Source organism: Canis aureus, chromosome 1 (assembly GCF_053574225.1).
Source record: "Canis aureus isolate CA01 chromosome 1, VMU_Caureus_v.1.0, whole genome shotgun sequence".
Taxonomy (NCBI): Eukaryota; Metazoa; Chordata; class Mammalia; order Carnivora; family Canidae; genus Canis; species Canis aureus.
In genome coordinates, this window is record NC_135611.1 from 108,902,354 (window position 1) to 108,917,463 (window position 15,110).

Sequence of the window (15,110 nt, forward strand, 5' to 3'; positions counted from 1 at the left end):
GATATCCACATGGCTGCCCCCCATCCTGTTTTATTTCAGTCTCTGCTCAAATGTCAGCTACCAGGAGAGGACTCAGTATTTTGGCGTAGTACCTAGGTGGCTGAATGGGGCTGGGGACAAATGGAATGGTTGTTTCAAAGGGACAGTGGACAGGACTTGGGTTGGAATCTCAAATCTGGGCAAGTCATTTCCTTTTTCTATGCTTCAGATTCCTCAGCAGTAAAAAAAAAAAAAGGGTGTGTGTGTGGGGGGTCACAATATCCAGACACAAGGACTTGGGACAGAAATAGCTTTGTATAGGGGCACCTGGGTGGCTCAGTGGTTGAGCTCAGGTCATGATCCCAGGTTTCTGGGATCGAGTCCCACATCAGGTTCCCTGCAGGGAGCCTGCTTCTCCCTCTGCCTATGTCTCTGCCTCTCTCTGTGTGTCTCTCATGAATAAATAAATTAAAAAAAGAAAGAGCTTTGTACAGATGAAACAAGTATTAATTTTTTAAAATGGCATTATTGCCATTAAAGGAAAGAGAGGAATCCATGATGATGCCAGGTTCTGGCCTGGGGGACTCCTGTGAGTCTCCTTCCAAGTTTGGATCACAGGACTTTCCATCATTAGTCAGCATCCCCTGCACAGCACCCCCCAGCCCAGCCCCCAGGAACATATTAGAAAAGGAAGAGGGCACCGACGGGTAGAGGCAGCCTTAGCTGTCTGTCTGTCCGTCTGTGTTCCTGCCTCATTCACGGAAGCCTGGGCTCTCCAAGGGAATGGAGAAAATCCTGGCTGGACCCACTCTCAGCAAGTCTGTGTGGCCTCAGGTAACCGGCTTGAGCTCTCTGGGCCACCATCTCCTTTGCTGGCAGATGAACACAACAAAAATGTCAACTTCTCAGCGTTTACTCTCACACAGACCTTGGGAAGCTCTTGGTATTTTAAAAACGATTTCCCAAGTCCGGGAGCAGTGCATGACCGTGGGGCAGGGGTCAGAGCCCGGATAGAAGCCACGCCAGGTTTGAAACAGGAAGGGGTTTCGTAGGGGGATGGGGGGGGTTGCTGACAACACCCGGGGAGGCGGAGCGGCGGCCTTGGGAAGTGACCCCAGGACCGCAGCTTGGAACCCCCGAGGTCGCTGCCAGGACCGCGGGGTGCAAGAGCGCCCAGCCCTGGCCCTGACCTGGGGTCCCTTGTGCCACCCAGGGCTCTGGAGGGAGCCCACCTGCTGGAACCCGCCCAGTGTAAGGAACACGCAAGGAGATGGAGGCGGTGGAGACACACGACGGGAGGAGGACGACAGGAATCCGCTGGATTCACCTTCGGGGGCACAGGGGGCACAGCTCCGCACACCTTCCTCTGCGCATGCGCTTCCAGACATTTACAAACCGGTCAAGGTCCTGCGGTGCCCTTGGCCGTGTAACAGCTCCCTGGGAGCGGCCTGAGGGTTTCCCAGGATCACTGAGCGCTCCGCCGAAGACTGACTCTACAAACGGCGGTGAACCGCCCCAAGTGTAGACATCCCGCCCGTGAAAACCCGGGGCCTCCTGTTGGCTATGTGGACTGGTTGTTTTTAATTTTCCAAATAGCGCGACAGTGGACGCCTTCGATGCACCGAGGAATCTCTGTCCACTTTTTAAAGATTTTATTATTCATTCATGAGACTGAGAGAGAGGCAGAGACACAGGGGGAGAAGCAGGCTCCCCGCGGGGACCCCGATGAGGAACTCGATCCCAGGACGCCGGGATCACACCCGGACCTGAAGGCACTCAACCACTGAGCCACCCAGGCACCCTGAATTCCCATTTTTGAAAAGGTTTTCCCTGTTCTAGAAGGTTCAGAGAAGCTGGAAATAGTAAGAATCCCTTGAAATCCCCCACACGCACCCAAGACTCGGGGCACCGCTGGTTGATGAGCACTTGGACGGCGGCGGATCCTGTTTGCTTCTTTCCACAAAGCATCTGAGCATAAACACATCCCGGTTATTACCGCGCGTCTGTCCCCTCGGTGAGTGGCCGGGCCTGCTCGGGGCCATGACCGGTTTCCTTCCATTCTGCACGGCGCTCTGGGGGACCGGCCTCTGCATTATGCCTCTCCCCAAACTTCCGGCCCTTTCCTCAGGCGCGTTCCCAAGAGGGCAATTAGTGGGTCAAAAGGTAAGAGTGTTTGTGAGGAGTCCTTGGCACAGACTGCAAGTTTCCACTTTTTAAAAACTTTTTTTTGTTGTTTTCTTCCTAACATTGTTATAATAGCAAACACTCACGCAGTGCTTACTCCATGCTAGGAACTTTCACCGGCAGATTCACTCAATCCTTGTCCTGAGGCACAACGAGGTATTACCATATCCATTTTGCAGATGGGGACTCTGAGGCACAGAGAGGCTGAGTAACCCTCACAAGGTCACACAGCTAGTATGTTGAGTCTTGGCTTTGAAACCAGGATGGCTGGCTCCCACATCCAAAGCTCTCAACGAGTCTACACAGCAGTGAAATGATGTGTCCTCCCCAACAGCCGGGTGCCCAGGTGTGGCGTCCTGACCAACAGATGGTGGCTCTCCCATTGTGTGTGTAGTAGAGCCAGAGGCAGATCCAGATTTTGTGGGGCCTGAAGTTTCACAATCTGGGGGACTCGCTTCAGGGAAAATAATGTTGCAGATTCAAAAGGAAGTGCAGGGCCATAGAACCAGCGTAAGTGGCCTTGACACCGGACCTCTGTCCCCTTCCCTCAAAATCATGCATTTTCAAACAGGAAAGCTGAGAGTTTTCTATGTGCCCTGCCGCCTAGATTCTCGCCCTCACAATGTCACTGCAGTGGTTTTAGGAGACCCGGGCCTCTGTCCACTTAACCCGCCCTATTGTTCTATGCATCTCAGAGGAAGTTAGACACCAGCCCAGCCCCTCCACTTGCAAATCCGAGGTTCAGCACTTTTTTCCTCTTTTGATGCAAAATTCAGATGTGAAAGGTAATTTACAGTGCAGAGAACCGCCCAGATGTGCCTTTGCCACAGACCCATGTTCAGCACGTATGGGGACATTTCCCCAGGCGATGAACCCCCACGAGCCTCCGGAGGGGCACCTGCTTCAATAGCTGTAACCAGCCACCCCAGGTGCCCACGTATTTGATCCATGTGCTGATGGCCAGCTCCCGGCATTAAGAGTGTCCTCCCCTCTGGCAGGTTCCTTCAGACTTACTCCCCCCAGAATGGATTTCTGGGTCAGATGCTGAGGCTTAAGGCTCTTTTTGCAGAGTGGCTCTCGTTTTCACCTCAACTGACCCTCCCTGGGCCCTCCTCACACATCCACACAAAGAGCTATTTTCTCCTCTCTACAGCATTCCTTTTTTACTTTTATGGTGGAGGGTAGGGCGGCAACAGCGGAACAGTTCCTTAAAGCCCCTTAAAAGTCCAATGTTTTCCAGGATGTGGGAGGAAGTGGGGAGGGGGGTCCTGACATTAATCTCTCCTTTCATCCACTTTTTTTTATAAACTGCTTGCTCTATTTTTATAAACACCATGTCCGGAGAAACCTTTCCAAAGGGTACAATAAAAAAGACTAACAGAACACTACGAACACTGCCTTCTTCTAACAAATAATACCTTACACCCAGTAAAAAGGTCACAGTCTAGGAGAAATGTTTGTTAACGTGCAGGACAGACTTCAAGATCCGTAACAAATAAAGAGCTGCTATAAGTAAATAAGAAAATAACAGTCTAGGAGGAAAATGGTCAGAAGGTTTGAACCAGCAAAGAAGTGCCAGTGATTATCTGAACACATATACTCAACCTCATTAGTAATCAGTGGAGTAAAATGAAAACTGTAAGATCATACAATAGGAAAGCAATGAGCAAACAAGTGGGATCCTATGTTGCTGGAAGGTAAAAATCATCACATCCTCCTGGAGGACGATTTGGCTATCACATGACCTTTTATGTATATTTTCTCTTATAGTCCAGAGACTCACTTCCAGGTTCTTGTCCTACAGACACATGTGAAACAGCCCATGAACGATATTCTTTCCAGCTTCAAGAGATGGAGCAATAGGAGTCTGGTCAAGTGACGTTACAGCACAAACACTGAAATTCTACGCAGCTGTAAAAAAAAAATACGATACAGTGCCCTGTACATAGAAAGCTAAGACGCACTCAAACTGTAGAACTACATACAGTACAATTGCATCCAAGACACAGAAAAATTAAAGCAACTCTATTTTCCTTTCACACAACCTGTGCATGATTGAATAGAATCACATATGGAACACACTGGAATCGTTCACGCTGAACATCAGTGACAGCTACTTTGCAGAGAAGAGAGTGGGTTTGAATGGAAACAAAGGTTCAGGGCAAGACTTCTGGTGTTTAGGTATCTTTATGTGCCGTATCAACAATGTACGGTGAGAATATAGTCCTTTATTAGAAAAAAAGGTCAAAAAAGTCCTCTTTCAATAGTTATGGGGAGAAGAGAGTAGTTCCTTCTGATGTGCCTCAGGTCCCTAACCTTTAGAATAGAGAGGACTGCCCTCCCTATAATTGGGTTGTTGGATGTGAATCCACCTGCTTCAAAGCACAGCAGGCGCTCACCAAAGTCAGCACTACCAATGTGACAGGCCTGTACTCAAGACCTGCACCTCAGCCACCCCGGCAGAGAGCTGGGGGCTGTTTCCTGTCAGACCCCCAGTTGTGAGCTCCACGCTCCACTCCCCCACCAGCCTGCAAGCCTGTCACTTCACCTGCCTTCCCTAAGGAGCTCGATGTTACTAGGGAGAGATACCCAGGGAGGGAAGCCGCCCCCAGGAGGGAGACAAGTCACACACGACGCCCAACATGTCGATCAGTGGTGTTTTATTGTAGGGTGGGGGCTCCAGCATTCAGTGATGGCTATAACCTGTGGACAGAGGAGACGGGATTGAGGGTGTGTGAGGGAGGGAAGGGCCCCTTGGCCTCACCCACCTGACATCCCCAACTCTGGTCTGGGTCCTTCTATTTCCCTTTGGGGACCCCTTTCCGCCCGGCCCTGACTCTGAGTTCCAGTGCACATGGTGGGCTGCCCCTCGGGCCAGGGGAGGATCACTCAGCCACTGGTCAGTTCCCGGGTTCGGGATGGGCCCTGGGACCCAGGGGACACCACCCTAAAGGACAAGAGCTCATTCTTTTTAAGCAGCTCAGCAGTGTTTCCAATGTTTCTGCTGCTGCAGCCAAGAGACCAGTCAGCCAAGAGACCAGTCGGCCTGGCAGGGGAGGGAGTGCAACTCACTGGATCTCGCGGAACGCCCGCTTTTCCACCAGCTTCACTTTGTACTTGCGCTTGAACCTGTAGGAGGAAAGGGGTTGAGCCCAGCGAGCCCAGGAGCAGGAAGTTTCCCAATGCCCTCACTCCCCACAGCAGCCCCAAGGTCCTCACTTGGCTCTCTCCCGAGGCTCAATCATGTTCCTCTTCTGGAAGCTCTTGAAACGGTCACGGAGAATGTTGCCTTCGGGCTGCGGGACAGAGAGGGAGGCTCAGCAGCAGTGGGTGGGAGGGTCTGACCTCTCTGCGGGGCTCAGCCTGGCCCTGTGCTACTGGGGCGCCGTGTATGGACCCACTGGCCGCCTGAGCTAGGTTTGCAGAGTCAACAGAACCGAGGCGGCTGACGAAGTAGACTGTGCCACACAGGGGGAGCAGCAGGGGCACAGCCCAGGTATCAGAGGAATAGGGTGCAGGGCTGGCCCGCTCATGAAGCAGAGTTGGCTGCAGCCCCGAGGCCGGCCAAGCCAGAGGGCCCTTGGGGTCGGTGAGAAGCCGGAGGCCACTGGAGCCATAGCAGGTTCTGGGCCAGGGACGGACAAGACCCATCATGAGCTTCAGGGAGGCCTCTCTGGCACCGAAGTGGGGGGACTGGGGCCAGGACACCAGTGGCTGCTTCGGGGCCTGGCTGGGAGGCAAGACATTCCCAGGGCCATGGGCTAAAACCACCACCCCAGCAAGCCCCTCACCCCGAGGACCCCGTGCCCTCAGCCCCCAGGCATCAGCCCAACTGGCACAACCCGGGGGCAGCCATGATGTCGCCCACAGCCCAGGGGGCACGGGGAGCAAGGATGGGTATCATCACTGGGCACAGGGTCTCCCCTACAGTGTGTCATCCCAGATGGTCAAGTACCTTCAGAGTCCTGAGCGAGTCAGCCAGCTCCGAGCTGAGCTGCACGTCCACGTCAGGGGCCTGATACCTAGAGAACAAGGGCATGCGGTGTTCAGAGGGTCAGCCTTGCTCAGGGCGGAGTCCAGAGGCCCCACCTGGGCAGCAGGCCTTCCAGAGAAGAGATGGTCTTCCAGGAGGAGGCCAGGCAGGGAACCAGGACCACTATCCCCTGCCCCCCACCCCCCGCTGGGCCTCACTTGAGCCGCCCCAGCCTGCGGGGTCTGTCTGCCTCTGCCAGCCGCCGCACTCGCCGCTGCTCCCGCCGCCGTGCCAGCTCCGCCAGCCGCCGTGCCACCTGGGCCTTGATCCCGCGTAGCCGGAAGAGCTCCTGGTGCCGGAGCCGGGCAGCCCGCTCCTGGGCCTGCTGTACCCGCTGCAGCAGGGATGGGTGGAGTTAGGGCCCGACAGAGCACGACCCGGGCCACCTCCCCTGACTGTTTCACAACCATTGTCTTCAGAAACCACCTTTTTTGTACATTGGTGGTCTGTAAATCCCACCCCAATATAAGCACCAGGGCAGCAGAGACTTGATCTAGAACATTCCCTGCTGCATCCTGAGGCCAGGTGCTGTTGGAGAAGCAGGAAAAGCGGGCTGGAAACCCAGTGCTCACCATCTTCTGGGCGGCCTTCTCCCGCCGCCTCTGCTGCTCTGTCTTCTTCTCCATGGCGGCCAGGCGCACAGGTGTGGGCGATGTCTCTGCTCCTTCAGTCTGCTTTCCTCCAGCCTCCGGCACTGTGTCCGGGCCCTCGCCTGGCTCTTCCTCCCCGTCCGACTCCTCCAGCAGCCCCTGGCACATCTCTTGGAACGCAGACTCCTGGTGGGGGAGGGGGGAGGAGACAGTGTGTCAGGGGCCAGGCGGGGCCAGGCAGGAGTGGCAGCCAGTGGGGGAGAGGCAGGTGTGGGCTCACCTGGGTGGCAGGCTGCTCTGAGGCGGGCAGGGCCAGCTGCCGCTCCAGCTTCTCGGCCTCCTTCTGCCGCTGCAGTTCCACCTCGTGGGCCGCCAGTAGCAGGGTCTGGGAGGGGAAAGGGTTGGGGGTGATGACCCAGGCCCCCCACCCCAGGGCCTCTCCTGGGACTTACAGACGGAGCTGGTCCCACCCGCAGTGCCCCAGGCCCCCTCCTCATCCCCAGTGTCTCCATGCAGCCAGGAGGTGCTTTCTATTCCTGAACCTCCTGCCTGCCCTGCCAGTTCTCTTGAAGGATGGCCCGGTCCCTCATCTCTGCAGAGTACAGTTTCATTTATGTGAAACCCAGAATGGGCACAGGGGGTGACGACCAGTGGATGCACTTTCTTTCTGGGGTGATGAAAACATCCTAACCCACGGGCGAGGGCCACACAAGCCTGCAAATACGCTAAAAGCCATTAAGTTGTGTGTGTGAGTGGGCAAATCCTAAGATGTGGGAACTCTCTCTGTGATACGCTACGTGAAGAACAAAAGACACAGACTGATCTTCCCACATTCTCCCCCAGCACCCGTGTCAGTCCACAGGGGAACGCACTGCAGTCTGTGGCCTCCTCTGCTTGTTGCCAACCTCACCCTACTCATGTTCGGCATCACGGGTGCTGACATCATTTTTTTTTTTTAATTTTTATTTATTTATGATAGTCACAGAGAGAGAGACAGAGAGGCAGAGACATAGGCAGAGGGAGAAGCAGGCTCCATGCACCGGGAGCCCGATGTGGGATTCGATCCCGGGTCTCCAGGATCGCGCCCTGGGCCAAAGGCAGGCGCTAAACCGCTGCGCCACCCAGGGATCCCGCTGACATCATTTATCAGGAGTGGAAACTCCTGGGTAAGAGACTCTCCTATCATGAACGAGGCTGAACAGCACTCGCCCACGTGTCCTGTGTCTCCTCAATGATCTGATCTCTCTGAGATCCTGTGCTCCCCGAGGGCAAGGGGGGTGTCCCCTCTGTTCCCAACCTCTGTGCTTAACAGACATCGTCACTGATATAAACAGCGACTCTCACAGCCAGGTGGCCCATGCTGACCTAGCCTAGGCCTTAGGCACACCTCAGCTGGCCACTCTGCTAACAGTTCATTGAGGCCTTCTGCACCCAAGTCCCATGGACTTCCACGAAAGGCAGCATGGTCTCATACACCTCCAGGCCTTTGTACACGCTGTTCCTTGCACATGCCTGAAACGCCCGTTCCCCTCTCCCCACGGCAAACTCTTCTTTTGGTCTCAGCTCTGATGTCCCCTTCCTGTAGGAAGCCCTCCCTGACCCCCAAGGCCAGGTTTGGCGGCTCCTCTGGGTTCCCTCCTCCCGGCCCTCTGGACCAGGAGCCCCAGGAGGGCAGGCAGGGGGCTGTCTCAGTCACTGCTGCCACCCCAGCAGGGGTGGACGCAGAGGAGGTGCCTGGTAAGAGGCCAAGTACCTGGTGGTCCTCAAAGGATGGGTTATAGGAGGCTCCGGCAGGCGTCACCTCCACGGCAGGGACCTGGGAGGGCTTGATGTGCAGATGTGGTGGCCGCTGGGGGAGGACAAGGTAGGATGAAGCCTGGCAGCCCCACGACTCAAGACCTCACAAGGTCTGGAGCTGGGATTCCAGGCTCAGAAGATGGCAGGGGCCTCAGCAGGGCCCACAGCCTTCACACTGGGAGGTGTCTGCGGGTCTGGCATCTGGAACAGTGGACACCTGCCACCCACCTGCCATGTTACCCACGGGAGCCACATCCCCAGGACAAGAGAGCTCCCTGCAGGGAGGGACTCTGCCTGCCTTTCCTGAGAAGGCCCTGTAACCTCATGGTGGGCAAAGCTTGCAAAAACACGGGGCACTGGGCACCTTGATCTTAGTCACCAGTGCATCATCCTGGTGTGACACACTGCAGCAGATTGGCAGAGGCTGTGAGGTGCTGTCCATCACTCAAAGCAGGGAGTGTGGCCCTAGGTCCAGCTTGTGACAAACACAGAGACCCAGGTCCACGGGGACTGAATCTGAGTCCAATCAGGACTCAGGACCCCCAACAAGCCCGCGGCGGAGGGTGCGGAGGGGATGGTTGTCCATCTGGCCTCCACCCCAGCAGAAGCCTTAGGGTAACCCTGGAAGCCCCCTGCCCCCACCTCCAACTGCCCAAGGGTGCTGTCTTGGGTTCCAGAGCTGCCCCCTCCCTCCTAGATGAAACCAAAGTAAAACCCCAAACCCGGAGTTGTGCTCCCTCCCACCAGGCCGGCCTCCTCCCCAGACTGCCCCACACCCCCGCCCTTGCTCTCTTGTCCTCTGCCTGGAGGCCCTTCCGTCTTCCCTCCCAACTGGGTACTGCTAGGCCGCCCGCCTACCCAGGTAGACCCTGTCTGCACAGGCCTCTCACCAATGAAGCCTTGTTCATCCCCAAGCCCCTCCTGCTGCCGCCGCCGCCACTCTGTGCTCTCCTCTGGAGGCACCGCTCCAGGGCTGGCTCCTGCGTCTGTGGTCTCGGCCACAGGCTGAGACCGAGGCTTCAAGGCTCCAGCACAATTCCCACCACACAACCCTCCTCCGACCAGCACCCAGGATGCCCTGCTGCCGCAGTCTCACCTTCACCCCTTTCTTCTTGGTCTGCTCCAGGAAAAAGGTGTCCTGGCCAGCCAAGGGCTGCTCCAGAGGGTCTGTGGAGGCAGTGAGGGGTGTCTGCTGGGAACTTTCCACTGTGGATTGAAGGGCTCCCTCCCACCGCCACCCCCCATAGAGACAGCACCAAAGCACGGACAAAGGAAGGACTAGGACAAGGGAAGGACTACGCAGACCCCAAGGAGTTTTGAATGCCAGACAAACCAGAAAGCACATGGGAACCAAAGCTGAGAGGTGGGGGTGGCCCTCAGGTAAATGCACCAGGAAAAGGGAAGCCCCTTCAAGATGCCAAACTCTGCTGAGGATCATCAAACCAACATCTGCAGAGCACCTCCCTTTGACACTGTGCTCTTGTGCAGTGCACAACCTGCACAACTGTGCATGGCAGCCTTATCCCCACCGCAAGTAACAGCAAAGGCACTTACTGTCTTTGGCCCAGAGATCGTAAAAAGGCCGCTCGACAGTGTCTTGGGGCCCAGGCTTGGCTTTGGTCTCGGGAGGGTTGAGGAGCCGGGCCTGTGCCCTGCGCACATCCCGGGGCAGCTCGCCCTGCTTGGCCAGCTTCTCCCATAGCTGTTCCTTCCGTTTGAGCTTCCTGGCGTTGGGGATCTGGTGGGCAAGGACGCTGGATGGAGGAGAGGCACACAGATGGAGTAGGTGAGGCGGAGGCCTGAGAAGAGGCCCGGCTCCTCCTAGTTGGGCTCTGCACCCTTACTACTCAGCAGCTCCTCTCCCAAGCACTCCCAACCTCCCCGGGGGCTCCTCTCGCCCTCCTACCTGGCTTCAGAGCCCATGCCCCAGGTCTGTCTCTAGTCCGGTCCTCCCCACTGACCCAAGAGCCAACAACATGGTAGCCTCAGCGGCCCTCACCCTGCCTGCGGGTCTCCCAGGCACCTCATATGTCACTTCAAGACCAACCTCAGGTTCACCCCCACAGCCGCTCCTCCCATACCCCAATCTCAGAAGGCCACCTCATTACCCCCCTCCTTCAGAGCTGCCACTGAGCCAGCCTGATAGGCCTCCTGATGGCTCCTGCCCATCCCTCTTCCCCCTCCCCAGGACTCCTGGCTGGGCCAAGGCCCCACACTAGCCTGCCTCACCCACAACACCCTGGCCCCCTCATTTCCTCCAATGCACTCTCCAGAGCCCCATTCTGAGCCCATCCCTCTCCTCCAAGCCCATCCCCTCCTCCTGTCGCACACCCTCCCCAGCAACACCCCCAGGGCCAGAAGTGAGTGACGGCAGCTACACAGAAGGGCTGGGGCATGGTGGGGCACTCACTCTTTGGGGGCAGGGACCTTGGATGTGTTCTCTAGGATGAGGTCAACGCGAAGGGGCTTCTTGAGAAGAAGTGACCTTTTCTGGCTTCTGGTCCTCTTCTTGTCCAGCTCTAGGGTGGGGAGAAAGGAGAGCAATCAAGGGCTGGGGCCTCCTTGCTTCCAAAGACTAGCTCCCCAGCTGCTGCATTTCAGCTCCATGGCAGCCATCAGACCTGCATCAGGGTGCAGATGTGGAGGCCCCAGGCTGGCCAGAGGCAGCCCTATGCAGGGAACAGAAGGAGGCTCAGGCCCACAGCCCTGCCCTCTAAGGGCTGCCAGACAAGACAGGAAAACCACGGATGCTAAGGAAGAAGAAGGCAACCAAGTAACAGTGAGGCCCAGGGAACTAGACTCCTGACCCAAAATGGCTGATTCTCAGCACAATGGCTTTCTGCCTTTCTCCACCTGACTGTGCAAAGCAAACTCCAGGACAAAACAAGCCAGGACAGAACCTCCATCCTTCCGTTTCCTAGGATACATCATAGAAGAGACTTCGCTCCTCTGTGCTTCCAAAAAGAGCCTGAACACCTACCTCCTGGGGTTCTCTGGAGAGGCCATCACTACAACAGCATAAAGCACGGTGATCACCAAGGAAAGCTCACAATCACTATTATCTTTCTTTTTCTTCCCTCCCATGTCCCCAGGACCTGAAACTGAGAGCCACGAGTCATTCAGTCACAATGCCGCTGGAGCTGCTGGAGCTGCTGTAGCACCGGAATGGAGCCCACCAGCCACAGCCAGGCTAGCAGGCCACGAACAGTGCCTCATCTCTCATTGCAAACTGACAGCAGAACCTAAACCATCTCTCCCGTTTCCAAAGAGACTTCACGCTGGCCAAAGCAGGCCGTCCGACTACGCTACCTGTTCATCGACTACCCTACCTGTTCATCGGGGCATGTCCGGCCCTCTGCTTGCTGTTCACAAGCCAGATGGGCTCACTCCCCTGAAGGGTGACCTCTTTCATCATCCCTCCCACCTGCTCACTTAGAGTCTCCTGCACTTCAAAGCAGGTCCTTGTCCCTCTTTTTCCGATCAAACAGGTCCTCTCACATTCCTTAGAATGGGCCCCTGGGTGGAACCCACACATGCTCCCTAAGGGCATCCTGCTGTGAAGCAGCTTGCAGTGTACTCATCAAAGCAGCTCCTTGGGGACTGGCTTTCTATTCCCTCCCTAAAGCCACTGCCTGTTCTTGATCTGTTTTCCTACTCACCTACGGAAAGCTTATTATTGACTCAAGCCTTCTCTAACTCCCCTCTCCTGGGCTTGTTCCAGCAGGTCCTCCTGACCTACCTTTTGGCAGACAAAAGTAAGCAGATTAAGACCAGCTTCTTACCTACTTATGAAAGCAGATCCTCTTATTCTTTCTCAAGCCCATCTTACTACAACAGGTCTCGCGGTATCCCTTACCGCAGGTCCCTGACTAAATGCTTTTTTTCAGGTTCACGAGAGACCTGCTGACCTATGTCTAATCTACTCTGAGGCAGATCCCTACCGGCCTGCCAGATGGAGGCTTGAGCATTGCCACGGTGAAGACCGAGAGCTCCGAGACCTCAAAAAGGAAATCTGACTCCTAGTCTTGCATTCCAGGGCCTCCTGCACCAGTAAAGACCCTTCCCCTCTCCAGCAGACGCCTGCGATCCAAGCCATGCGGTTAACAGAGACTTTCTCAGAGGTTGCGCTGGGCTGGATGAGGACCAAGCGGGCACCACAGAAATTTCTTCCTCACCTTTTCTCTTGGAGCCGGTGTCCACGAAGAAGAGTTTCTCATCCGGGGCCTCTGACACCAAGCCACTGGGAGAGGGGAATGCAGAATGTCAGCCAAAGATGCCGGGGAGGGAGGTTTAACGTCCCAGGAGCCCGCTTTCCTCTAATGCTGTGCTGATCCAAGCACCTTCTTCCCGCCCTGCGATCCCTCCAGGCTAAGACCCTCCCTCCAGATCGCAGAGCTCAGCACTTAAATCATATTTAAAAATACTAATCCTCGGCACTACGCTAACGTGGGTGCACAAGGCGTACTTACGCTAGTTATTAGTCATTTACCTGAACTCTCATTTAACACGGGGTGCCGAGTCCCCGGTAGCCCAACCTCCTCCCCACCGCCACGAGAGTCCAGCGGTGCCCGAAACACACGCGCGCAGCCCCCCGGAAGTCGGCCTCGCACCCGGTCCCTCAGAACGTGGCCCGGCTCCCGGAAGTCCCGCCCCACGCACCCGCTCGTGCGCTCCTGCAGCCGCACGTCCTCCAGGAACTGATCGACTTCCAGCCCCAGCGGCTCCTGAGCGAGCCGCCGCCAGCCTCGCTTTTTGTTTCTTGGGCCTCGTCGCCGCCGCCTCAGCGCCGGGTCCACCGAAGTGGGCCGGAAACCCAAGAAGCCGGTGTCGGTCTCGCTTTTCGAGCAGCGCCCGCCGCCGCCGCCGCTACCTTCCGGCGCCATCTTGGCAAAGGAAGCAATCCCCAGCCGGCTCCCCGGAAGCCAGTTTGGGGCCTGCGCGCGCAGGTCTCCCGCCCCCTCCCGAGAGCTACTTCCGGTTGCCGCCATCTTGGTAAAGGAGCCGGAGCGCCCAGGGGGCGGGGCAAAGTGTAAATGTCTCCTCCCTCTTAGGCAAATTTCTGTGGACCGTGGGTCGGAGGTTCGGGGCTCTACCCTTAGGTGAGCGCCTTTCTGGCCGCTCAGGAATATTTCTTAAATTTACGTATATCTCTAACTTTTAACTTACGTTTTTTTTGAAGATTTTATTTATTCATGAGACACACAGAGGCAGAGAGAGACCTGGGCAGGGGGAGAAGCAGGCTCCATGCAGGGAGCCGGATATGGGGCTTGATCCTAGCACCCCAGGATCTCGACCTGAGCCACGGCAGATGCTCAACCACTGAACCACCCAGGCGCCCCTTAATCCAGTTTTCTTGAAAAAAAGAATCAGAACCATCAGTGGCAGATTCAGCATAGGACACCGTCTAGTCCCAGAACGTTTGCCTTTCCAGTGTTCCGATCCCCAAATCCTGGAAATCCAAGAGCTTTCCGAACGTGGAGTTGGGAGCACAGAACCACATTCGCGAGGACTGTTAGAAGCCGACACGGTTGGCGGTGCGGTCGCGGAATCATTAATCCTGGGCGAGCCGCTTGGCTGTGCACTTTCCTCACCTGTGCAATGGGGGCGATCACGGGACATCGGCCTTATAAATTACTCGGGAGACGAACACGAGATAATAAACACGCGACGCGTAAGAGTGTGCCTGGTTATCTGAACCGTAGCTGCTGTCACTGGCTTGCCCCTGAGGCTTCAGGGTGGACTCCGCCTTTGCCGCTTACAAATAAGGAAGGAAGCTCGGAGGCCGTTGGGCCCGGCAACCATTCACAGGGACCCGGGGCTTCCTGCAGGCCGTTGTGGCCCGGAAAGGGTAGCAGGCGCAGAGAGGCGGGCGGCAGGCCGGGGCTGCACCGCGGACCCCAGCGGGCTCCCGGCGCAGGGTGCTGGGAAGGCCAGGGTTCCCGGAGCCCTGGGCGCGCAGCCCGCGCGGGTCCCGAGTGCCCGCCAGGGGGCGCTGGGAGCCCGACAGTGGGAGGGCGCGCGTGGGCGGGAAGAGCGCGCGGCCAGCGTGTCCCGGGCACGGTGGGTGTGGCCTGGGCGTGTGGCGGGGGCTCAGCCCGCGGGGTCCCGTCCCCGCCCCCCTGCCCCCTGCCCCCCTACCCCCCAGGGGTGAGCGCGCAAGCGCGCGCGTGCACACTTGGTGGTCTTCGCGGGCCGCGGCACTTCCCTTCCTGGGGCCGCTTGTCCCCCGGGGGTACGTGTCGGGAGCGGCGTCCCAGGGGGTGCACGCCGGCGGGCAGGGCGGGGGCAGCGGGGCACGATGTGCCCGAGCTCGCGCGCGCACAGCCCCACGCCCCAGGGCTGGGTTCCCAGGCCCCCGCGGCGGGAGGCGGGAGGGAGGGATGTCCCGGAGGGAGGGCCCCAGAGTCACTTTTCTTCGGAAAATATGTCGGTCTGGCCCCCAGCCCGGACCTGAGTCATCAGGCCCCGCTGCATTGAGTCATGGCCCTCCACAACCCCCCCTACCCCCCGCCCCTGGGACCTTCGAG

The 15,110-nt window shown here is 57.2% G+C and overlaps 1 protein-coding gene and 2 non-coding genes across 5 annotated transcripts; all 3 read right to left on the reverse strand.

Moving 5' to 3' along the window:
* Nucleotides 1-4,806: 4,806 nt before the first annotated feature.
* NOP53 (NOP53 ribosome biogenesis factor) lies at nt 4,807-13,492 on the reverse strand. 3 transcript variants are annotated; one of them, XM_077846974.1, is made up of 13 exons: nt 13,243-13,492; nt 12,759-12,823; nt 10,994-11,102; nt 10,138-10,337; nt 9,680-9,750; nt 8,540-8,635; nt 7,067-7,171; nt 6,769-6,972; nt 6,355-6,530; nt 6,119-6,185; nt 5,383-5,459; nt 5,236-5,292; nt 4,807-4,866 (listed from the first exon to the last, which is right to left on the reverse strand). In XM_077846974.1, exons 1-13 carry the CDS (start codon nt 13,464-13,466, stop codon nt 4,860-4,862), a joined length of 1,458 nt encoding a protein of 485 aa, XP_077703100.1. In that variant the 5' UTR covers nt 13,467-13,492; the 3' UTR covers nt 4,807-4,859. The 3 variants fall into 3 exon arrangements, with proteins under 3 accessions (XP_077703100.1, XP_077703111.1, XP_077703107.1); XM_077846985.1 differs by lacking the exon at nt 8,540-8,635; XM_077846981.1 differs by lacking the exon at nt 4,807-4,866 and having other exon boundaries at nt 5,232-5,292.
* On the reverse strand, nt 5,968-6,076 carry LOC144289525 (small nucleolar RNA SNORD23). The gene has a single exon (XR_013357388.1). It is a non-coding gene; the product is annotated as a small nucleolar RNA SNORD23 (small nucleolar RNA).
* On the reverse strand, nt 11,664-11,796 carry LOC144289511 (small nucleolar RNA SNORA54). Its single transcript, XR_013357378.1, has one exon. It is a non-coding gene; the product is annotated as a small nucleolar RNA SNORA54 (small nucleolar RNA).
* Nucleotides 13,493-15,110: the final 1,618 nt, after the last annotated feature.

Bases quoted from the DNA above. Each gene is read 5' to 3' on its own strand.
- NOP53 (XM_077846974.1), bottom strand. From the start codon at position 13,466: ATGGCGCCGGAAGGTAGCGGCGGCGGCGGCGGGCGCTGCTCGAAAAGC. The intron at 12,824-13,242 runs GTGCGTGGGGCG...CCCCTCTCCCAG, and splicing joins CTGCAGGAGCGCACGAGCGG to TGGCTTGGTGTCAGAGGCCC. The intron at 5,460-6,118 runs GTACTTGACCAT...TCTGTCCCGCAG, and splicing joins ACTCGCTCAGGACTCTGAAG to CCCGAAGGCAACATTCTCCG.